Source organism: Rhamphochromis sp. 'chilingali', assembly GCF_963969265.1.
Source record: "Rhamphochromis sp. 'chilingali' genome assembly, chromosome: 21".
Lineage (NCBI taxonomy): Eukaryota > Metazoa > Chordata > Actinopteri > Cichliformes > Cichlidae > Rhamphochromis > Rhamphochromis sp. 'chilingali'.
The window spans coordinates 3,299,123-3,323,984 of NC_137949.1; the positions used below are offsets into that span (position 1 = coordinate 3,299,123).

The window sequence follows — 24,862 nt, forward strand, 5'->3', positions numbered from 1 at the left end:
TCAGATTAAACCTACATATTAAATCACATTTTAATGAATTAAAAATAAAATGTCACTCACATTTATATGCGTGGTAAAGCAGATGAGCTAATACTTTTGGCAATGTAGATAATGCTTTGTTAAGCAAAGTTGGCTCTGACTAAAACAAGTTAACAACATAGTCTACAGCCAAAAAGCAATATTATAAAAGTAATACATTAAACTAGGCAATAGTTTTTTGCTTCTATGAAGTTAGAATTTCTTATTGCAACAGACATGTTGCATGCTTCACTGACTGTCCTGTTAAATTCATTTCTCTTTTGACTTCAGCCTTTAGGTTGTTCTTTCTCTGTTGCTCTTCATCCTTTCGTTCCTTTGCAAGTCTCTGTTTCTCTTTCTTTGAGGCCTTCTTTGCCTTTTTCAACATGTTTACTGTGTAGTGACCCCCACAATTCTCCACAGTCATTCTGTCAATTTTCTCTAGAAGCTGCCTGATTTGTTCTGGGTCTTCCACTTCGTTATTGAAGACATGATATCTGCCATAGACACCCTCAATGAGCTCTTGAAGTCATTAATTTTTTGAGATGAAATTTTCAGTAGTTTGTTTCTTTAGTTTGTCTCCATGTGTGAACAGAACTAGCGAGTATTTGGCTGCCTCTTTACCAAAAGTACTTTGAATCATCTTCACAGTGTCTTCCTCTTCTTGTGTGAACCTACCAAGCTTTAGGACCATCAGGAAGGCATGAGGGCCAGAAGCAGACAGAGAAATAGATATTTTAATTTTTTTAACACTTCTTCTTCAGTCACATTATTGTCAAATACCCCAGGAGTGTCAATGATGGTCACCTTTCGACCTTCCACATCTCCCTGAGCTCTCTTGCACTCAGATGTCCAGGACGGTGGGGACAGTTCAGACTAGAGATGGACCGATCCGATATTACGTATCGGTCCGATACTGACCTAAATTACTGGATCGGATATCGGAGAAAAATAAAAAATGTAATACGATCCATTAAATATCACGAAAGCACCTCACAAAACTTGCAACACGCCGTAACTCGCCTCAGAACGTTAGCACGTCGAAGCAGTATGCATCACGTGATAGAGCGGCTGTGGCATGCGGGATCTGTCGGTGGTCTGGATAGCATTTGGAGCTTCGCTAGCAACCCGGCATTTCATCTCCGACAAAGTTATCCCCGAGAGAAGTAAAGCAAGTGTGTAAGTCCATCTCTGAATGTTTGTAAAGCATTCCTGCGTTAAGCTTAACAAGCGACTGCCTCTTCTTGCTGCTACTTCAATCATGAAACTGCTTAATGATCAGCTGATCGGCTTTTCTGTCGTGAGTCCGTCTCTCTTGTTTGGTTTTGGCCCACTTTGCACCAGAAAGAGGAAACCAGCGGATAAACAACAGCAACACGTTTAAGCTTGATAAGCTGTTGTTAGAATTTATTTAATATTACTTTCTACTCGAGGATCTTTTTCTACGTAGCTGACGGCTGGTAACTGTGCAGGGGCGGATCTAGCAAAGTTTAGCCAGGGGGGCCGATAGGGCATTAACAGGGAAAAGGGGGCACAAAGACATACTTTTCTTTCTTATTCTCATTTAAAATGTCGAGCTTTTAATAAATAATTATCTGACACCCAAAGTTTTAATTTGATGTAAAAGGAATAGAAGTCAATTACTGTATATAGTGACTATTAAGTCTAATATATATACCCTAGTAAGATATAGTACTTTTTCCTTTGGGAAGGTACCATCTGTGCAGTCTGCAATTTTGTTGAAGAAAGATGTTGAATCTATTTAATATTTCTTGAAAAATAATTGATTTCTGTGCATTTTTTTTCACACTGCATCAAATTAAGGTTGATTACGTCGATTAAGCATCATGAGGTGGAGCGTGAGGGGTGGTTCCCTATTTTTTATTTATTTATTTTTGTTGTTGCTGGGAGTTGGAACCCTATTAGTTAGGTTGCTTAATATTTACGCTAAGTACTCTTTAAAATACCAGAATAGGGAGGATGGTGTAGGTTTAAGTTTATTAGATTGATCAGTATTGCTGAACTATGAAATATTTTGTTTTGCATACAGGTATAACAGAATAGCTTTAGTGTAGTTGTTGTTTTAAACTTGAGTTATGAACTTATACAAAATGCAGCAAGATATAAAAAAAAAAACAGTTTTGTTGATTAAAAAACACTATATCGGATTCATATCGGTATCGGCAGATATCCAAATTTATGATATCGGTATCGGTATCGGACATAAAAAAGTGGTATCGTGCCATCTCTAGTTCAGACTGAAAATCTTTTCTTCCTAAGATGATGTTTCCTGTTGCACTCTTCCCTCCTCCTGTTTTTCCCACCAAAATAATTCGTAGTTCATCACTCTTCTTCTGCTTCCTAGAACCTGCAGACATAAAACATAGGAACATCTTTTTTCTTTTTCAGTTTTTTTTTCTTTTTCTGCCGTCATTGTATAAAATATTGAACTTTAGTGTAGATTGTACAGTGTACAAGTTATTTGCTCACCATCACAGTGTAAGATAAAAGCTGGCCTTTCTAGACTGTCAAGCACCCAATTCTAAGAGACTGAAAAAACTATCTCCATAAACTAATAAAATATGAGTGCATAAATTGGTGCCGTCCCTCATTAGCAAATAAGCATTTTTATTTTAACCTCTATCTACCAGGCCACCCACAACAAATCTAGGGTTACGTTACTGACCCTTTTTTAAATCGTATTTTTACCTATTTGGAACACCCAGATGGAAAAAAAGAAACTTTAAATACAAAAACCCTAATGACACAATGTAAGCAATTTAATTTAAAAGGTTTTGTTTTCACCCTACAAGAACATGCTGACTTACAATTTCTTTAAAACATTTGTGTGTGTATAGAATAGAATAGAATAGAATAGAATAGAATAGAATAGAATAGAATAGCCTTTATTGTCATTGTACAGAGTACAATGAAATTGGAGTGCCACTCCCTTGGTGCAAGATAAATAATAAATATAAATGTAAAATATAAAAAGTACAATAAAATAATCGCAAGTACTCAAACAATAGTAAGTACGATATATACAGGATAACGTGTGTGTTTACAACCCTTCAAAGGTCTGTGTGAGGTTCAAGCCTTGATTTTACTGTTGAAGTCCTTAGAGAGACTGCCAGACAAACATGTCTATACACCTATACCAGGTTGAGCAGACAGTCACTCTAGGGCAGGGGTCTGAAACTCAAATGAGCTGGGGGCCACTGCTAGCACTGTCATCTCATTGGAGGGCCACTCAAGTGTTCGAGAAGTACAAAAAAACAAAACAAAAAATACACTGACAAATATTTATGAAAATATAGTGGGTTTTTTAAATTTTAAATATTGTATAACACAAAACTGCAAAAGTGAGTGCAAATCTTTTTTCCTTACTAGACCCCTGCTCTAAGGCAATCACCGATAGCCAAAACACAACAACCATATATCAGTATATCCATGTCCAAAAGATGAACACTAAACATTTTTGAATTGGGTTCAGGTCATTTAAATGGTGACACATATTTCAAAATAAATGAGTTTCTTCCATTTCAAACACCAGCATCAAAAGAATTAATTAGAATTAATCAAGAACTTTGAGTTGAATGTGCAAGTCCATTGTTGATCAACAGCAAGGCAAAATCCCCAGAATATTAGAGAGAATAGTATAGAGCAGCGGTCCCCAACCTTTTTTGCGCCACGGACCGATTTGTGCCCGACAATATTTTCACGGACCGGCCTTTAGGGAGTTGCGGATAAATACAAACAAAATAAAACTAGTACCGGTCTCGAAAAAAGAAGATTTATTCATAACACACGTGAAAAGACCCAGGAAAACCGAGTTAATGAAAAAAACGATAACAAAATTACGCTAAAAACCGATAAAAACCCTGAAAACCATACATTTCACACCCAAGTCTCAACTCTCGCGGCCCGGTACCAAATGACTCACGGACTTGTACCAGTCCGTGGCCCGGGGGTTGGGGACCGCTGGTATAGAGATTTCACATAGATAGCTACATCTCTCCTAGAGCTCACATGTCCAAGGTTGTGGAATATCGTACCAGCATGACTGGCTGGTTTCATGTTTGTGCTTGAACAAGCTTAGAATCAGAGATGGGCAGTAACGCGTAATCCGATTACTTTTTTCAAGTAACTTGACCAACACTGCTTAGAATGACACTTTTTCAATCCAGTCTGACAAAAAAAATACAAAATATTCCCAGAACAGAATTTATATAGATACTGATATTCCATTAGTAAATGCCTGCATTTGTATAGCGCTTTTCTAGTCCATAGGACCCCAAAGCGCTTTACACTACATTCAGTCATCCACCCATTCACACACACGGCGCCACCGGGCCCTCTGACCACCACCAGTAGGAAAACACGGGGTTAGTATCTAGCCCAAGGATATTTGGCATGCAGCCAGGATGCAGCCTGGGATCGAACCACCGACCTTCTGATTAGTGGCTGACCTGCTCTGCCACCTGAGCTACAGCCACCCCATTAGTGATTGTAATCATTTACAAATAATAGTGAAGTTATTAACAGTTGAGTATCTCTCACTTGTACATGTTCAAATTATTTCTCTAAGTATTAAAAAGTGATTAGGAAAGTCGTATTCTTTATTTGTGCAAAAATGTTTCTTGAGATGCAGTTGACCAAAACTGCCAAAATTTTCCTGGGGAATAATTTAATCCTCCAAAATCTTCATTGTATGTGGCAGCAATCTGAGACTCTCACTGCTAAAGCACCAACTGTAGCTCCAACAGCTGCTCCAGCAGCAATTCCAACTGCCAAACCTATCGGACCGCCTGCAATTCCAAGCACACCTCCAATGGCAGCACCACAGGCTGCTGCAACAGCTATTGCTGGTGCTGAAGTGAAGTCATTTGATTTTTCAGCTCTGGCTCTGGCTTCATAATGATATCTCATCTGCACCTTGCACTTCTCTCTGGTGGCCCTTCCTCCATATTTGGCTCTCAGTTTATCAAGCTCTCTCTGCTTCTGTGCTTCCATCTCCTTCAGGAGTCGCTCTTTCTCCTTTTCTATGGCTGCCTCTGCTTTCATGAACATTGCATTTGTATAGTAACCTCCACCATTAACCACAGTCATCTTGTCAATTTTGTCCAGGAGCTGAGAGATTTGTTTGGGATCTTTGATTTCATTGTTGAAGACATGGTATCTGTTACCACACTTTCGAATGATGGCTATGAGATCAGGACTTTCTGAAATAAAGTTTTCAATGGTTTGCTTCTTTAACTGGTCTCCATGTGTAAATAACACCATTGTGTATTTTGCTCCATCTTCACCAAAGGTGGTCTGGATCATCTGAACAGTATCTTTCTCTTCCTGAGTGAACCTGCTCAGCTGAAGAACCACAAGGAAGGCATGAGGACCAGGGGCAGACAGAGAGATGCACATCTTGATCCTATTCAATACTTCTTCTTGAGTGAAATTCGTGTCAAAAAGGCCTGGAGTATCATTGACAGCTACCTTTCGACCGTCAACATTCCCCTTTGCTTTATGGCATTCAGATGTCAGAGAGGATGGTGACAGTTCTGATTCAAAGGCCTCTCTCCCCAGGATTGTGTTTCCTGCTGCACTCTTCCCCACTCCCGTCTTCCCCACAAGAACAATCCTCCTTTCATCTGAATCCATGGCACCTTTGTACCCTGTTGGACAGAAACACACTGTTCATCATACAGTGCTTTGTTGTTCAGGGTGGCATGCACATGCAAAATGCAAAAAACATCTTTTATATGCTGCTTAGAGATGGTGGTAACTCTTAAAGCTGAACCAGTGAGAACCTAATAAGAATCAATAAGAGAACTGATAAGGAAATTCTGACATCCAACAGGTGAAACAGCTCAGAGATTCTCAGTTTCAGTTAATATTGGATTTAAATGCTTATCTCTTGTCTTTGATAATGCCAAAATAAACAAAAAGATTCTAAAGAAATGTTTTGGGGGATTTAAACAGATTTCATGGGAAAAAGGCTTCTCTAGTATTCAATCAGAGTGCTCAAGCCCTGTGTGAAAAGTGATTGCTCCCCTTTCCAGAAATGGCGAAAACATGGAACCATGGTGAAGCTTCCCAGGGGTGTCCAGCTGACCGAGAGTGCAGTGATCACTCATCCAAGAAGTCACAAAAGACCCCAGAACATTTGCCTCAGTTGAAGTCAGTGTTCATGACTCCACCAAAAGAATGTGTCTGGAAGAAAACATCTTGATGATCCCAAAGACCTTTTGGAAAATACTCTGTAAATGAGGGTGTATTGTGATAAACAGCTGAAACACCCAATGAGTTGGGGGTGCACAACTGATGATGTTTCGTATTCGTGACAAATGGTGGTTTACATTAGTCTTCAACTAACTGAAGAATTACATTACTGAAAACACCTAAGGTCAGTTAAAGAAAACTTGCTTCACTGATCCTGTGACAAAGTGGCTGGACTGAATGCCATTTGTCACTTGCATATATTGTTATTTTGTGTTCTGTTATCTTATAGTCAATCATAATGCTTTAATTAGTGATGTGCGATACCACTGATTTCCTTTCCGATCCGACACCAAGTAAAATTCAGGGTGGTATCGACGATACTGATCCGATACTGATACTTTGTACAAAAACGTATTTTATTTATTGCATCTTTTATTGTATCTCAAATTATAGAGTCATAATGATTACAGGACATTCGATTAATTGTTCTTATCACTTAATAATGCAGAATTCATCATATAGAAATAAAAAAACTGAAGTTGTGCGCTATTTGAACACGTTGCCTGCCTGCGGCACTAAAGGACTCCGTGAAAGACGTCTGTCTCGCCCTAGCAGCACCTGTCCTGTCCCTCTCCTCTCCTCCTCTTCAATTTGCCTCAACATATGCTCATCATATTCTGTGATATGATTTACTCTGAGGTGTTTGACAAGGTTAGTGGAGCTGCCACAACACCTTACTTTTTTGCCACATGTATCGCAAACCACGCCTCGGCTGTTTGTGGATGTAAAATACGTCCGCACATGACTCCATTTATGCGCAGCCATTGTTGTGAGTGTGCATGCCAAGGGGCTGCAACACATTTATACATCCGTATTTCGCACATGACTATGAAAGGCGGAAGAGGAAGTAGTTCCTTCCTATGTAGACAATCCGAATGATATAGTTTCTTTCCATTGTGTTCCCATTAATGGAACTGGCCTGAGGATCAGCTCTGAAAAGTCGAAGCTCATGCACATCAGCTCCATGGACCCACGACGGGGGATCTACATCGGGACACAGCTGCTAGAAGAAGTGGAGAACCTACCTCGGTAGCGCGATTTCCCATGACGGCAACGCGGAGGTGGATGTCAAGTGCCACACTGGAAAGGCAGCTGCGGTATTTCGGAGGATGAACAAGATCTGGTTCTCCCCGACCATCTCCCTCAAGATCAAACTCCGCGTGCTTAATTCGATCGTGATCCCAACTGCCATTTATGCCAGCGAGACTTGGAAGGTATCGGCCTGCATCAACACCAAGCTCGACGTCTTCCAGCAGCGATGTCTTCGCCGGATTCTGAAGATCCGCTACACCGACCACATCACCAATGAGGAGGTCCTGCGAAGGAGTGGCACAGTCAAACTTCACAACATCGTTGCATGCCAAAGACTCCGACTGGCCGGCCATATCCTCCGCATGGATGATGCATGGATTCCAAAAACAGCGATGTGCTGGCAACCCCTGGGCATTAAAAGACCACGAGGACATCCCCGCAACACCTGGTGAAGGTCCATCAAGACCTAAAGACATCGAACATATCATTGGAAGAAGCTGAAGCCCGCACACAAGATCGAGCCTGGTGGCGTTCGTTTGCCACCCGATATGCCACATAAGGCATGGGAGGATCTAAGTCTAAGTAAGTAAGTCCTGTTAATGATAAACTACAAATTTACCCTAAATTACTAAAATATCAATATTTTAATGTGAGAATCGATTCTACAACATAAATGACTGGTATCGGAGGAATCGATATTTCAGTATCAATCAGCACATCTCTAGCTTTAATGTAGACACTGCACATGTAACCTTGGCTCTACATACTATCCCGGGTCTGTTTGTGGTAGCATTGTCTATATATTGAGGCGATCGTGGCTCAAGAGTTGGCAGTTCGTCTTGTAATCGGAAGGTCGCCAGTTCGAGCTCCTGCTCCGACAGTCTCAGTCATTGTGTCCTTGGGCAAGACACTTCACCTGTTGCCTACTGGTGGTGGTCAGAGGGCCCAGTGGCGCCAGTGTCCGGCAGCCTCGCCTCTGTCAGTGCGCCCCAGGGCAGCTGTGGCTACAATGTAGCTTGCCATCACCAGTGTGTGAATGTGTGTGTGAATGGGTGGATGACTGAATGTAGTGTAAAGCACTTTGGGGTCCTTAGGGACTAAATAAAGCGCTATACAAATACAGGCCATTTACCATTTATTCATTACATCTCTGCAAATGTTCTTAAAGCGAAATGTCACTTCATCATTAGTTGATTTGAATCTTTCATTTGTTTATGTAGTTTGGTTATACTTACCATTGTGTGTTCCTTGGTGCAGGTCCTATATGTGAAACAGGTATATGGGAATGGCCGCCCCAGTACTTCCTGATTTTATAGGATATGATGTCACTGATCATATCAATTGGGTGTAACCAAATGAAGGGCTGTTTCTTTTGTGTAAAATTGTTTATTTCATTTAAAATAACCTCACGAGTCAGATTAAGTGAAGAGATTGACTTTTCACACCGTTTAGTTGGGTAAATGAGTTTGTTAAGTGGAAAAATGATTTTATTCCTGTTTCTTTGTCTAGACTGTGTTATTTAGCCTACCCTATATTCTCGATGGTAGAGGTTAATGAGGTTCAGATGTGAATGGAATTCTGTATAAAGCAGGTGAGATTTTGACTGTCAGGTTCTTATGTTTTGTGAAACATTTGTTGAAAGGCAATGCTAGAAAATAAAGAAGACTTAAAAGTAGGGATGGGTATTGATAAAATTTTCACGATTCCGATTCCATTTTCGATTCTGTTTAACGATTCAATTCTTTATCGATTCTCTTATTGATTCTTTTAAAAAAAAAAGGAGAACACTAAGGCCGATTAGCTTAGAACTTTGTTTTATATCTTCCCTTTGAACAAGATAGAAATTTAGGAGTAGCATGGCCTTATAAACCCAACAGTGAGATATTAAGAGATCTAGCCTATGGCTCTTCAATGGGGTTTCACAGGGTCCCCGGGGAAAAAAATTGTAAATGTAAAATAATAAAAATAAATATTCTTCTGTAGCAATAACAAAGTATAACATAAATTATTCTGTAACAATTACACAAGAATATCCAGTAATGTCCCTGCCTACAATTAAACACATTCCCTTACCGAAAATTTGAGGGCATCTGCTGTGGCAAATGGGTGCAAGCCTTTTACCACAAACTGAGTCACTGCTCGGTGACATTCGTCTATCCTGGCCTGAAAGTAGACGCTACCGGTAGACTGCAGTGACAACTGCCAGCGAGCGCCAGCCAGACTCTGTCTGTCTCTCTCATCATGGTCACCTAAATGCAGCACACAGTAATGGCAGGTTTTGTAATAAGGCAGATCACACTAACATAATATGCACTGTTAGTTGATTATTTACCTGCTGCATTAACGGGAGAGGACGTACAAACGTTACCGCTGCTGCTGGGTTGAGATTCATGAGTCTGGAGTGGAATTAAAATCACGACATTCATTTAAGGTCATCGCGTGTTTTGTGAGCAAATGCTTTTGCATATTTGTAGTGTTCCATCCATCCATCCATTTTCATCCGCTTTGTCCGGGGCCGGGTCGCGGGGGCAGCAGCCTAAGCAAAGAGGCCCAGACCTCCCTCTCCCCAGCCACCTCCTCCAGCTTATCTGGGGGAATACCAAGGCGTTCCCAGGCCAGCCGAGAGATATAATCTCTCCAGCGTGTCCTGGGTCTGCCCCGGGGCCTCCTCCCGGTGGGACATGCCTGGAACACCTCACCCAGGAGGCGCCCAGGGGGCATCCTTGTCAGATGCCCGAACCACCTCAGCTGGCTCCTTTCGATGTGGAGCAGCAGCTGCTCTACTCTGAGCCCCTCCCGGATGGCCGAACTTCTCACCCTATCTCTAAGGGAGAGGCCAGCCACCCTTCGGAGGAAGCTCATTTCTGCCGCTTGTATCCGCGATCTCGTTCTTTCGGTCACTACCCACAGCTCGTGGCCATAGGTGAGGGTAGGGACGTAGATCGACCGGTAAATTGAGAGCTTCGCTTTTACACTCAGCTCCCTCTTCACCACGACGGACCGGTGCAGCGTCCGCATTACTGCAGCTGCAGCCCCAATCCGTCTGTCGATCTCCGGCTCCCTTCTCCCATCACTCGCGAACAAGACCCCGAGATACTTGAACTCCTCCACTTGGGGCAGGAACTCATCCCCGACCCGGAGTGGGCACTCCACCCTTTTCCGGCTGAGAACCATGGCCTCAGATTTGGAGGTGCTGATCCTCATTCCCGCTGCTTCACACTCGGCTGCGAACCGCTCCAGTGCGAGCTGGAGGCCCTCACCCGATGAAGCCAACAGAACCACATCATCTGCAAAAATCAGAGATGAGATTCTGAGGCCACCAAAGCGAAAGCCCTCCGCCACTTGGCTGCGCCTAGAAATCCTGTCCATAAAAATTATGAACAGAACCGGAGACAAAGGGCAGCCCTGGCGGAACGCTGGACCAGCTCTTTATCCTCTCCAGGATACTTGAGGGTGCATGGGAGTTTGCCCAACCAGTCTACATGTGTTTTGTGGACTTGGAGAAGGCATTCGACCGTGTCCCTCGGGGTGTCCTGTGGGAGGTGTTGCGGGAATATGGGGTGTCTGGCCCATTGCTACGGGCCATTCGATCCCTATACAACCGTTGCAAGAGCTTGGTTCGCATTGCCGGCAATAAGTCGGACTCGTTCCCGGTGGGTGATGGGCTCCGCCAGGGCTGCCCTTTGTCTCCGGTTCTGTATTTGTAGTGTTTCCTCCCTTAAATTAAATATCTACTATGCAAGTATTGCAAGTTGCCCTGTTGTTCTCGTAAAGTATGACCAAACTTTTTAGCGTTTGCCATGTTTCCTGCCAGGTACTGTAAATGACGCTCTGCAACGTAGTGACATCATTCGGGGTGACTGGAATCGATAAGGAAATTGTTTGCAAAAATGGCAAACAATTCCAAGGAATTGAAACAGTGGGAACCGGTTCTCAACAAGAACCGGTTTTCAATACCCATCCCTACTTAAAAGAAACTTGAACAGTCTGCAGATGCTGTTTTGCTATCACTTTCCATGCTGCTTATGTTATGCTACCTCACACCCCCCCCCAACCCATTCAAGACTTGTGCTAATTATTTTAGGGATTTTAAAATCTGGTCCTATCAAGCAACCCATTTAGTCGCTTCATATTTTTCCCATAGTATAGGTTTATCTTTCTTTGTAAAATCAGACAGCTGCTACTACACTAGTACTTTAATTAGCATCATTATCAGGAGGCTTAGTTTAAAAAGAAAAGACATGTTTTTCACGGACCATAATAACTACTGTTAGAAATTCTGAACCTAAAAATAAATAATGCTTATGCTAATTGGAAAGCAATAAGTATAACCCTGGCAGAGGGTCTGAGGGGGTGTTCAGACCTTTTTGTAATTTTATACAAACCCTTTTGGAAACAGTTCGGATTCAAAGAATTCTAATGAAGCATGTTTCTGTTCTTGTATGACAGCTTGTTCCAATATTAAACTGTAAAGATATTCACAAGTGGATTTCTTTCAGTTCAGTGGGTTTCTTAGATTTAGATTACAATCAAGTATTGATCAAATAAGAAAAAATCCCCAGCATGAGAAAATGAAGCTGACAAGTTTGAATAAAGTATTCCTTGTGTGGGCCTGGTCCTGCCCTGACATAGATCAGCAGGACACAGCAGCAAGCTCAGCCAGAAGCTACACACAGCTAAGTTGATTCCTGAAAGGAAAAGAAAATGAGCTGTCCCCAGACTCTTCTTTGTCAGTGGTATTAAGGAGGTCCTCAAAGTATTCCTTCCACCGCCTGTCTATATCCCCAGTTATAATCAGTATTACCCCAACTGCCACTATCCACTGTGTAAATAATGCACTATATTCCCCTTCTGAATTGTCTGATGGTTTGCTAGAATCGCTTTGAGTCAGACCTGAGTTTCATGGCCTCGCCGAACTACTTTTGCTTCAGCAAGTTCCTGAGCAAGTTCCTAGTTTTCCAGTGTTAATTCCTAGTTTCCATGTTCAGGATGTTGGTTTGCTTTTCATGTGTTTATTTAATGGAGTGTTTTTCCCAGCAATAAAGCTACCATTTTAAGTTACATTTCCATGTTCGATTCCTGTATGTAGGTCCTTTCTCCTGCCTGCCACACAGCGAAACATGACAACAGTGACCACTGGGTAATTTGTGTTATAAACATGGATAAACATTACTAATTTGTAACGTGGGTTGTATTAAGTGGTTGAGAGGAGGCCGTAGAAACACTCAGCAGGACACTCATGACCACACTGGTACTGGAAATTCCACAGTGTTCGTCTTTTAATAAACACACTCTTCACCAACCGCTGCTGTCTTACATGGAGCAAGCAATGTTCATACAACCTGTAACATTACTTTGAGTTTGGGAGCTGAAAAAACGAGGTCCATCTCAGTCCATGTGTCCATGTGTAAGCACGTTTCTCCCACACTCTACAGAGGGCAGTAGCACATACTTGTGACATCACTAAACATTAACTTGGGTTGTCTTAAAGAGACATCACACAGTTGAGATTGTTATAACTTCCTAATCAGTGTATATGTGTATATGAATTTAATAACCCATCTCAAAATAGACAGAGCCGGGTCCGTGACACAAATCGTGTTATTTTTATTTTTTAACAATGAATATGTCATTTGATGGTTTTTCCTCATTTCAGTCTTGTTTTTCAATTAGACTTGCTTTAATTTGTTTCACAATAAATATATTTAATAACCCATTACTTTACAAGTTCTCTCATTTAGAAGACTTCACTAAAAGGGATATTGTTTATGGACTCATTATGCACAATAGCAAAGATGACCTTCTGGTGAATGCTATAATCACTCTTTGTACATTTTAAATACACAGATCTAAACATACAAAGCTGGCTTTTGTAAAATTTTTATTTCATACTTTAAAGCCCTTATTTTATGAAAACAAAAGATGCAGTGAAACCTTTGAACACAACTGAAGAATGTGATTTAGTTAGTAAGCCCAAATTTACCCCTTTATTTTCTCTTCCTTTTTTAAAAAAACTGAAAGCTAATTTCTTGTAATCACCTGCTCCAAAGGAATCTTGCAGGAGCCATGTTGTTATATATTAATTCTTGTTTTTGCGTCAATAAAAACAAAAAAACAAAAAAACCTCTTCTAATGCAGCAGACAAATGCCTCACCGTTTTTCCCCGGATTTTAAGGGTGGGTCGTGTGTACCCTTAAAAAAATCATTGCGAACACTGTTTGAAGATTTTTTTTTTTAAATTGCGGACGTTCGTAGAACGAAATAAACGTTTAAAAGTAAGTACCGGTGTGACGGGTTTCAACATCACGTGGCCGCTCAGCTGCGCTGTCATGTGATAGAGAATGTGCGCGCGCGTACAGCGTCTTGTCAGCTAGCGCTCAGGATGGACTGCAGAGAGTCGGCGTTATTAGTGTCCGTTCTCCTCTTGGCTTTGGCTTTGTGCTCTGCTCAGAATTATGTCCTGAGCGATGACGGGGGTCTGGGAAGGGTTTTTGATGGAATTGGAGGTTTAAGCGGCGGAGGGGTGAGTTTAGTGTATTTTACTAGAGTACTTCCTTGTACAACACTGCCTCCACAGGAACAATCTGATCTATGCATGCCTGCCTGCATGTTTCTGTTTCTCTGATTAGCTTATTATTTTACTAACATAACATTTCTACGTGTGCCTTAATGTAGGCGACGTCTCGGTTACTGGTGAGTTATGCGGAGCCGTACCGCAGCCAGATACTAGACTTCCTGTTTAAGGTACGACAGAAGCAACTCATTCACACAGTTCAGTTTTAAGCACGGGAACTCACTGCTCTGTGTTCCTATTTTCAGCCAAACTTTGGAGCTTCTTTGCACATTCTGAAGGTGGAGATCGGAGGAGATGCGCAAACTACTGGTAAAGTACATTTAGTCACACTACATTTCTGACAGTTTCTAATTTGTTACTTGTTACATTTCCATTTCTCTGCTGCCAGGTCTGAAATGCATTATGACACACAGCTAAAGTCCAGCAGAATGACATAAATTCCTTCTTAACAAGGAAACACTTGTGACATCTGCTTCATATGGATCTTAAAGTCTTGTATGGATAGGATATTGGCTATAATTACCACATATTTTGGTGCTGGGGTCGTGATAGACACTTTGGATCATAGTATAACTTCAAGAATAAACTGACTCTCTCCATTTTTTTGGTATTATTGAACCTCTGATTTGATCAGATGGAACAGAGCCGTCTCACATGCGCTATGAAAATGATGAGAACTACTACAGAGGCTACGAGTGGTGGCTTATGAAAGAGGCCAAGAAGAGGAACCCAAATATCACACTCATAGGTAAGAAGGAACATTGTTTCCTTTTCTGTCTGATAACTTGACAGCAGTAAACCAAAACCAGTAGACATCAGAGGGAAAATGTCATAGTAGGAAACTGAGATTTAGAATCTACATGTGTTGTTACAAATGACCACTCCTGCTTTTCTTGGCATGAACACATTTGGTATTACTGGCAAACCTCATGGAATTTCTGCCAGAACTTTCCACCCATTTACTTCTATCCGGAGATTTTGTTTTTTTTTTTTTCATTTATTTTTTTTTTAAATTTGAATAAAGTAGTTTTGATATAAAGGTTACAATTCAATGCATGCAGTTATTTTATATGGAATGTAAATAATACAATAATATTATTGATATTATTGAAAACTTTAACAAGTCTGCTCAGTTTGTTGGATAGATGGTGGGGGTGATTGGAAATGTGACCAGATAGTGAAATTTATATTAAATGTAACACAAAAAGAATCATTGTCTTTTCTTGTGTGTCTGCTTGTTTTCATATAGGTTTGCCCTGGGCGTTTCCCGGTTGGGTGGGCCGTGGCAAGAACTGGCCCTATGACTACCCGGATGTCACTGCAACATATGTGGTGAACTGGATCCTTGGTGCCAAGCAGTACCATGACCTAGACATTCAGTATGTTGGGGTGTGTATACCACTTCTCAGATTAGAATGCAGCTCTGCACAAACCCACAAAATTCATGCAATAATCATCTCTACTTCAACACATTGCTTTTGTGGTCCTTACAAAGGCTGCTTCCTCAAAAAGTGAGTGCTTTGCAGCTTGGTGGCTTTTGGCATGTTTTGAACTTTCCTTTCATAACAGGATTATAATTAATTAATATAGCTATTAATTATAATTCTTTGTTACATTTCAAACACACACATTCATTTTTGAGCTCTGGTTAAACTGTTTGAACATCTGACTGCTTGCATTATCTCTCAGTATCTCTGGCATTCTCAGGATTTTAATAACCAAAAGTAGTAATGGTCAAAACTTCTAAACACTAAGCAGTTATTTGCAGCCACCTAGTGACAGTAAATTCTCTAATGTAAGTCCTGTTACCAACTTCTGTATTTCATCAAATATAAACCAGGAATTGGAACAAAGATGGACCTCTAGTAGCAGATGTGAATCTGGTCAATGTGACCAAGTGAAAGCCAGCCCACAAACACAGGGAGGAAAAAAGTAGTTCTGTTAATGTTAAATGTTACTTATTGCTCTCTACAGTAACTTACATGGCTTTGATTCATTCATGTTGTCTTAATCCTGTGCGGCTGTTGTTGCATGGAATTAGCCCTGTTAGAAAATGAAGGGTTTCTGTCCACTAAAGTGTGACTTTAACATGGTAAGTGGGAACATATCAAAACCTGACTTTGTTGTAAAATGTGACAGATGACATTTATTAGTTGCTTAGTACTGAAGGCCTGCCTGGAATATAAAAGCTTTACCACGTGATACTGGATTGATGGATTTGCAGGAAATTGAGCCTGCAAAAGTTTGTTTGCAAACTAAAATTCTCTTTCATCCATTTAGATCTGGAATGAGCGAAGCTTTGACATCAAGTACATTAAGGTAAACATAACTTACTGTTATCTTTCATTGTACTTTTGTCATAATGAGTAGCCTGCAGTGTAAATTGAAGTAGAAAAACAGCCACTAACATTGAGTTGTCCTACTGAGAGATGCAGTGTGACGGTGTTTGGGATGATTTTAAAGCTCTAGCCGAGTTCCACTGAGAGCATGTCTTTGTCGCCAAAGGTGCTCCGGAACATGCTGGATAAAGTTGGTCTAATTGGTGTTGGCATCATCGCAGCAGACGGCGATTGGAGCGTCGCTAATTCTATGATCCTTGACCCATATCTTAATAATTCTGTTGATGTGATTGGGTAAGTACAGAGTCTCAAGAAGTTTGAAATGAAATGCTCCCACTGCGTAAATCATTGGACCAGATGGCACAGTAAAAGCAGAACTTTTACCATGTGCTATAAGTTTACTTGAAGGCTATTTGGTGCTTGACAACTGATTGCGTAAATCCGAAATGTCCACTGAGTTTGGGTGCGTCTCTGTTAAAGCACACTCTTCTTCCACAAGTACCCAGCTGAATGTTTGTGGCTGTTATTTTGCTGGACTTGAAAGATAAAGTCGGAGCTGAATCATGTGTAGGTGTGTTGCTGCTGAAAAAAAAATTTCAGATCTGCCACATTTCTTAGGTGGTTTTAAAGCTGCATTAAAAAAATGTTTTTAAATATGAATATTGACCCAATACAGAAAGTAATCATAAGTGCTGAGAAATTTTTTTATTGAATTTGGAGTCTAATTTGCATCTGTCTCTCCTGGGTGACAGCATGTTGATGTGCTACTGTAGGAAAAAACGAATGACTACAGTTGTGCCACACACTTATACAATCAAGCACCTAGGCATGCAGACTGCTTCTACAAACATTTGTAACAGAAGGGGTCGCTCTCAGGAGCTCAGTGAATTCCAGTGTGATGCCGTGATAGGATGCCACCAGGACAACAAGTTGTTTTTCAAGAGTTGGGTTCAGCCTCTTATTTCCAGTGAAAAGAAACAGTCCATAGATCACAGTTTTGAGCCATTTTATTGATTTATTGGTTTTAACTCAGTAGGCGTGATTGCGGATGCCACGCAGTTGCATCCACACTGCCCCACACACCACACCCCACTACAAACACATAGTGAAACACTGTCAGTCATGGACTGACCCATTAACATTACTGAAGCAGTGTAGGATCATCTTGACAGAACAGAACAAATGGCCTGTAAATGGTAAATGGCCTGTATTTATATAGCACTTTACTAGTCCCTAAGGACCCCAAAGCGCTTTACATATCCAGTCATCCACCCATTCACGCACACATTCACACACTGGTGATGGCAGCTACATTGTAGCCACAGCCACCCTGGGGCGCACTGACAGAGGCAGCTTGTTAAGGAATAAAGGTAACCATACCAAATATCAAGAGTTAGTGTAAAAGCAGATGAAGCTGATCACCAGCCTCAATCCCTGCCCCCCTCAAATTCCCTTTCCTGGACACATGACTGTGATAGCTGGCCTGGTGAAGAGACAGCTGGAGTGAATGCATCTATGTTCCGTTTCCTAGTGTAATATAAAGAAAAAAAAGGAAAGGTTCAAGACTTTACAGTAACATTGTAGCATCAGAGAGCACCAAAATATATCAAACATTATATGAAGGACTGGGAGCCATAACCTCAATGATCACTTATAATATCTTCTCTTCTCTTTTGGCTCTCGGCGAAGGCAGTTGCACTTTTCTCCTCTCCTCCTTCCCCTTATCTTCCCTGCTTAGCCTCTTGTGCCCTTGTCTTGTCTCGTGTTTTTACTTTTCCCTGGAACACTCTCTCACAGTCTGTTCTCTAAAACCTAAAATAGAATTATGGATTTGATCAACTGGTCTCTGAATGCTATTGACACCCTTTTCTTAACGAGAAGTCTTGGCTTGGGAGAGCCCGAGTGCCCTGGAGGTACTTTCCCTGCCGGATACACGATGGACGGGTGGCAGACATGGAGGATCGTGTGCTTGGCGGGACTGTCGATCGAGGACGCTGAAGATATCTACCTATTCGGAACCATGATAACAGGGTTCTTGCTGATCGGAGCTGGCTTGGCCCTGGCTTATCGGAGAATTAAGAAAGCGGAACCGGCTGTTCAAACCCCTCCAAGGCTGCCCACTGGGATTGAAACGGTGGGACGAGGCGCGACTTCTCAGAAAGAGCTCACTGAATGCAGCATGGTTAAGATCTTGGAGAAGCTTACAGCTGCCGTGAATACTCAGAATAAGACCTCTGAGTAGAGCTGGGCAATATAAGATTTTTTCACATCACGATATGTTTTTTTTCATTTCAGGCGATAACGATATCTATCATGATATAAGCCAAATAACTATATTTGTAAAATTTAAATGTGCCGTTGCTCACAAGTAAAGTGTGAAATAATCAGCAGCTTGTTTTTATTTAAATATTTATTTCCCATAATAAGTTCAACAGGGTAGATGTACTTAAGGAACATGAGACTTTTTCAGATAAATAAAGGCAAATATTGCAAACTACACAAAAGGCTATGGAACGCCAGGACTGCCATAATGAATTAATTAAATACACCATTAAATAATTAATTAAATGTGACAATAATTAATTAAAATTGGAATTAATTAATTAATTAAATAAATAGTTATGACACATGTAATTAATTAATTATTGACACATTTAATTAATTATTTAATGATATATTTATTTATTTCATTTTGGCAGTCCTGGTGCCTGGCTCTCATCTTGAAATAATTTTATCTGTCAGCCTCACCCATCAAACTCAGGGGGCGGGGTTAACGCTGCCCATGCAGCTTCTCTAACATTTGATTGGTTGCCGTGCAAAGTAAGTCAAAACAGGTCGATCCTAGATAATCGATTGCTTGTGTAGACTTGGGGAAGCCAGGTATCCCAGAATGCAGATCAAATCACAGGCAGCAGTGGTGGTGTAGTTTTAAAATACCCCGTTTTTCTGTCACCAACTACACTTTTAACAGTGTTTTAGCCGCGAATGTCGCGCCGTATGTCTGGTCAGGTTGTCAACATAGAACATGTTTGCAAAAGTGCTCAGATGTTTTCAGAGATTTAACTAGCTCTGCTAACAATTAGCATGCAGAGTGCACCCAGGGGGTTACGTTAACCGGTTTGTTTACATATTCCACTCTCCGTGTTCCACATGTTGCATTCGCAGATTCTCATTTTCACCGAACAATCGTCTCTTTCCGCCTGGTTTTGTGTCTCTGTGCTTCTGTAACATAAAGAACGAGCTGACATTTTTCTCACGAAACCAGCGATCAGCTCAACAGACCCTCAGTTTACCTGCATGCATCCTCCTCCTCATCTGTCAGCTGTTTAACACCTGCTGCTAATTCAAGAAACACGCCTACGTTACCTGGTGATAGTCACAGTTTAACTGGGCAGCCGGTGCTCGATATAAAGCAATGTCAGCGCATTTTTCTGCACAAGATAAGTAAATATAGTATTTTTCCCGAGCTGCTGGAGCTTGTTTCCTTACAGAGGACTTTATAGGCGAACAGCTTCATCAGCGGCTGATGTCCAATCACCGGCACACAGCTTTGAAACCTCAGCTGAGTTTTAGCTCTCAGTGGTTAAACGCTGGACTTCATTCACTCAGGTTCTGTCTGTCGGGTCACGTTTACTTCGCTGTTTTATTTACAACTGAGCAAATCGGTTTGGCTGAGGTTAAAGTTACGTTTCATAACTGCATAGTTTCACAGACGTTTAATGGTTCACTGGCACATGTGTTAGACTGAACTATTCGCTTTTCTTTATCTGGTGTGTTTTGGATTTAACAGTGAATTTTGAGATTAAACTGACTTTTATAACGTTTTTATACAAAGAGGAAAGAGAAGGCGCATTTCCACCGAGAGGAGCAGAGTTTGCAACAGCATGTTCATCATGAAGTCTGCAACATGGACAGAAATATTATATCATCTGTTTTTTAATAGTTATTCAACTGTATTCTAAGCACCAGCTGTCTGTTAGAATGAGATTTTTTTTCTTTCTCTCTGTTGGCAGAGGTATAAAAATGCGCAGGAAAATCTGACGTGCATGGCAAACTTCACCGACAATATTTAGGGAGGAATAAACACACATCAAACATAAATGAACCATTTTTTTGCTTTTTCGGTCATGTTATGTTTACCTGTCAAAGGCTTGTTACAAACTATGAAACACATCGTGCAGACTTCTGGATGTTAGAAGAAAACTAATACTGCTCATGAAGGAGACTAAAGGCAGGAAGGTGTCCTTTAAAACTAAACATGTTAATAGGACCTCCCTATTTATATCATAGTTTATGATATAGCACGTGTATTTCAGTAATAGCCTGCTGATTTCAGTGTAGTGGTGAACAGTCGCACAGCTCACATAGGCGTTATCTGGGATACTCCTTAACTATAATTTATCCAAGTTAACTTCAGTTAACCATTCAGACGGTTCTTTTGCAATGAAAAACATAAACACCCATGCTGCCGGTAAGCTTCCTCAGTGCCAGCTGTTAACATTATAGCTGCTTATGCAGTAACCATGGTAACCACGGACTCTGAGCGGCTGGATCGACGGAGGTCAGACAACAATTTTACATGTATGATCTTAAAACAGGACACAGCCACTATACGTGCTGGCCTCATATCAAATGTGAAGGCAGACTGAGTCTATGTTTGACATTTTTTAATATCTAATCTTCCTTTTCAAACATTTAAACAGCAGCGAGTCTGCAGCTGAGGGAATACAAACTCAAATTGTCGGAACAGGTTTGCTCGTTTCTTGGATTCATTTGGTGATTTATTAAATGTATAACTGTTATTCTAATCTGCTGCTGAGTCTCTTACACTTTTCTTTATGCTGTATATTTTCACGTCTCTGGAATAGTTGGCAGTTAGATAGTCAGCTGGGAAACTTTGTGTTAACTCATGGAGCTGAGGATATCGTGGATATGCTGACCTCGCTCCGTGGTGTACAGGGCCGTTTACCCTCATGATTAATATTCACAATAAAAATATTAGCCGAACATCATGAAGTCTGTATGTGTTTCATAGTGTCGAACAACCTTTGTACAGTTAAAGCCAGCAGTTACTACATGACGGAAACACCAACGTTATCTCTTTTATGCGTTTATACACAGATGACGCTGATTACTGAACAAAAACCCAAAGATCAGATGTTAAACAGATTTATTTGCACTTTCTCCTCCTTAAACATGTTTTTAATGTTAGTTATAATTCAGAATTGGCGACTGAAACACGTAGGACACATAAGAACATCAGGAAATAAAACACAGATAAATATAACCTCAGTAAAAGAAGTCAGCGGGGGTTATTACAGCTGTGTACCGGGGCCTGCGCTTTGTCGGTGGGATTGCTTGCGAGGCAAGCGGGTCTATCCCACGCTTTGCCGTGAGACTGGGCAGACATCTCCGAAATCATCGAAACACTTTTGCAAAGAGGCTGTATCTTGACAAACCGACCAGACACATGAAGATTAAACCACTACATGCTCGGCTACAAAAATATTAAAACGGTATTTGGTGACACACAAACAGGGTTTTTCAAAGTTCAGTTCTGTTAGCTTCCACATGCCGGTTGTTGTGTGCTAGAAACAATGGCCACCAGGCCAAAGCAATGGTTTTGACTCGATCAGCGTTAACCCCGCCCCCTGAGTTTGATGGGTGAGGCTGACAGATAAAATTATTTCAAGATGAGAGCCAGGCGCCAGGACTGCCAAAATGAAATAAATAAATATATCATTAAATAATTAATTAAATGTGTCAATAATTAATTAAATGTGTCAATAATTAATTAATTAAATGTGTCAATAATTAATTAATCACATGTGTCATAACTATTTATTTAATTAATTAATTCCAATTTTATTAATTATTGTCACATTTAATTAATTATTTAATGGTGTATTTAATTAATTCATTATGGCAGTCCTGGCGTTCCATAAAAGGCAGCCGCTAAAGCGTTTAAGTTTCAAAATAGAACAAACGAAACAGACTACTAAATTGTCAATTCCACTTAGAAACAAAATATTAATTCTAAAAATAAATCTTAGTTTGTTTTACAGAAGAACAGACAAAACTGACTAACTTTTGTCAATATCAAATAAACTGAGAACTAAAAGGAAATTCTCAATCTCTCCTTGTTGTATAGCTGAGCTTTTCAAACAGTTTTAACAGTTACTTTAGTCTGACAAAAGCCGAATGACGAATTAGCGCTTCCAGTCAGAGACTGAGGCTACGTCCACACGTACACGGGTATTTTTGAAAACGGAGATTTTTCGTTTTAAAAAATAATCCCGTCCACACATAAAGGCAGAAATGAAGGAAAACGCTGCTATGAACATGCCAAAGCAGCAGGTGGAGCTAGATTCCTAACCGTGCAGAAATGTTGGCCAATCAGAAGTCTAGAAGCCTCGGTGGGAAAAAGTAAACAAAGCTGGGGCATAGAAGCAGAACCGAGTCGTATGTGTGTATCACGCTCGGTTGATTTTTCTAGTCGGCACACTCATTTCCTCCATTACCCGGGCGGTACGGTGGCTGGCTGCTTCCCAAACAAATACACATGTGCGGCTTGGCACTTGTGCTGTACGTAACAAGTCACGTGACGTGACGCTGCGGCTGTGATTGGTTCGGCTCTGTGCTACTTAATTTGGATTGGCTGTTCTTTTTTTTCTTTTTTTGTAAGAGGACAAGAGCGGCGAGGTCTATCGCGATAGTTTAATTTTTCTATCGAGAAAAAGTTATATCGCGATACATATCGTTATCGTTCTATTGCCCAGCTCTACCTCTGAGCATATATTGGATTACATCAAGGAGAAGATCACTCAGAATAACATCTCTGAGGGAAAGTTGGATTACATCGTGGAGCAGCTCACTGCAGTCGTGAGTAGGGATGGGTATCGTTTAGGTTTTATCCGATACCGGTGCCAAACTGGTACTTTTGAAACGGTGCTGGTGCTTAAACGGTGCTCAAACCGGTGCTTAAAGAATCGAGAACACAAAATTGGTCGAAAAACCTCTCATGTTCAGCTGTTTTTTGTTTTTTGTAAAAAGATAACAATGTTAGCCTTTTCTGCAGCTATGGGGCATATATGGTATCGCTCTTGGATGGAAGCAGTGCTTAATCAATGGAAAAAAACACAAACTTTGTCCAAAAACCTCTCATGTTTAACTGTTTTCCACTTTTTCTTTGGTCATTTTAGCCTTTTTGGCCAGGGTGAAGGGAGTATCTGCCATCAAACAAGAAGACAGCCGCATGTAGCTATGATGGTGTTTGCTAGTTCACTTTACTGCATTAGGTCAGCCTACTCAACGTAAATTACACACGAACAACATTAAGCTACTCACACAGAGAAGAACGGCTGCTGCTGCCATCATCATCCGTCATCATTTCTGCTACACTGGCAGGGCTAGGGGCCAGGACTCTCCTCTTCGAGTTTTTGGGGGATGTTGCTAACTCCGGGTCCGATAACAGGCGCCACACCCGCAGTAGATGTGCACGGTGTGAGGTCTCGCAGCAAGCTATCAAATACGGTGCATTTCTCGGCTTTTAAAAAAACCCGCTATGCGTCGCCAGGTGTTTCATCGGATATGAGGTGTTACTTCCTTTGACAGTATCACAGTATCAGCTTAAAGCACTTGCAGGCTGCTGAGTTTGCATATTTTGCTGTGAAGTACAGCCAGACTTTTGACCGCTTCGCCTTGGGCATTTTTAATCTGTAGCTCTGCTCTAAAAGAACGTACGTACCTGGGCCCGCCTACTATCCTCGGAAACGTAAAATGATTGGCTAGAATCTAAAGTGTATCACAGCTCAGGAAAAAAAAGCACCGAAATAAAGCACCGAAATGTGCGCTGCTTTTCGGTCTGGTTACTACCGTTTATGTCAGAACCGGTGCCATCATGGCACCAGATACCGGTAACCATCCCTAGTCGTGAGTTCTCAGAATCGGCTATCAGAGCACAAGAATGACAAGACCACGGAGCGCAAGTTTGATAACATCATGGAGAGGCTCGCGGCTCTCCAACAGGAGATTGAGAGACCAGTGTGTGTTAAAGAGCAGCTTTGAAATTCTCATGAGTTGCTCGCATAAAAGAAAAATCACCATTTATTGCGGCTATCCCTTCGGCGCCAGCTGTGGGCTCAAGGCTGGAGCCGAACAAAAACTCCCTGATAACGACTGTGTTTAGACTGTTCCTTCCCATTCCATGCTAGGCCACCTGGGTTGGCTGGAAGACTGTTTACTTAGCCTGGCAGGCGAAGGACACTGTCTCAGCTGAACTATGGACATGCATACACATACACTGATATGCACACACTCATCACCCCTCCCTTTCCAAACGCCTTCGATGGTTGTTCCCTCCTGGGGAACACGGCGGGTCTGAGCCCGCGCTGGAATGGTAGCGCTGGGCAGGATGGCTGCTGTGTTTGCTTCGGATTACTCCTCACCCCCTACCCATCCCTGTGGCTTGTCACGTGTTACATAATGTTGTGCTGTGGACATTTATGTGCTTTTTTGTGCAGAGGAGTTTTTTTGTTTCTTGTTCTCATGCTGTCCTTCCCGGAGCCCAGCATGAGTAGAGGTCTCTTTTTTTCCTTTTGTACTTTCCCATTGTAGTGTATAT

The 24,862-nt window shown here is 41.3% G+C and overlaps 2 protein-coding genes across 3 annotated transcripts in view; one reads left to right on the top strand and one right to left on the bottom strand.

Moving 5' to 3' along the window:
* Positions 1–4,722: 4,722 nt before the first annotated feature.
* LOC308389891 (GTPase IMAP family member 9-like) lies at positions 4,723–5,673 on the bottom strand (the record flags this gene model as incomplete). The annotated part of the gene is made up of 1 exon (XM_080871491.1): positions 4,723–5,673. The coding sequence occupies one exon, from the start codon at positions 5,671–5,673 to the stop codon at positions 4,723–4,725; it is 951 nt and encodes a 316-aa protein (XP_080727617.1).
* A 7,988-nt stretch (positions 5,674–13,661) lies between these two features.
* The window catches only part of galcb (galactosylceramidase b), a 47,069-nt gene continuing 35,868 nt past the window's right edge, over positions 13,662–24,862 (top strand). The window contains exons 1-7 of one of the 2 annotated variants that reach the window (XM_080870968.1): positions 13,662–13,849; positions 14,002–14,070; positions 14,146–14,209; positions 14,535–14,648; positions 15,150–15,289; positions 16,181–16,219; positions 16,406–16,533. In XM_080870968.1, coding sequence (XP_080727094.1) covers positions 13,709–13,849; positions 14,002–14,070; positions 14,146–14,209; positions 14,535–14,648; positions 15,150–15,289; positions 16,181–16,219; positions 16,406–16,533 — 695 coding nt within the window. In that variant the 5' untranslated portion in view covers positions 13,662–13,708. The remainder of the gene's footprint in view (positions 13,850–14,001; positions 14,071–14,145; positions 14,210–14,534; positions 14,649–15,149; positions 15,290–16,180; positions 16,220–16,405; positions 16,534–24,862) is intronic. The other variant, XM_080870967.1, reaches the window with a different exon arrangement.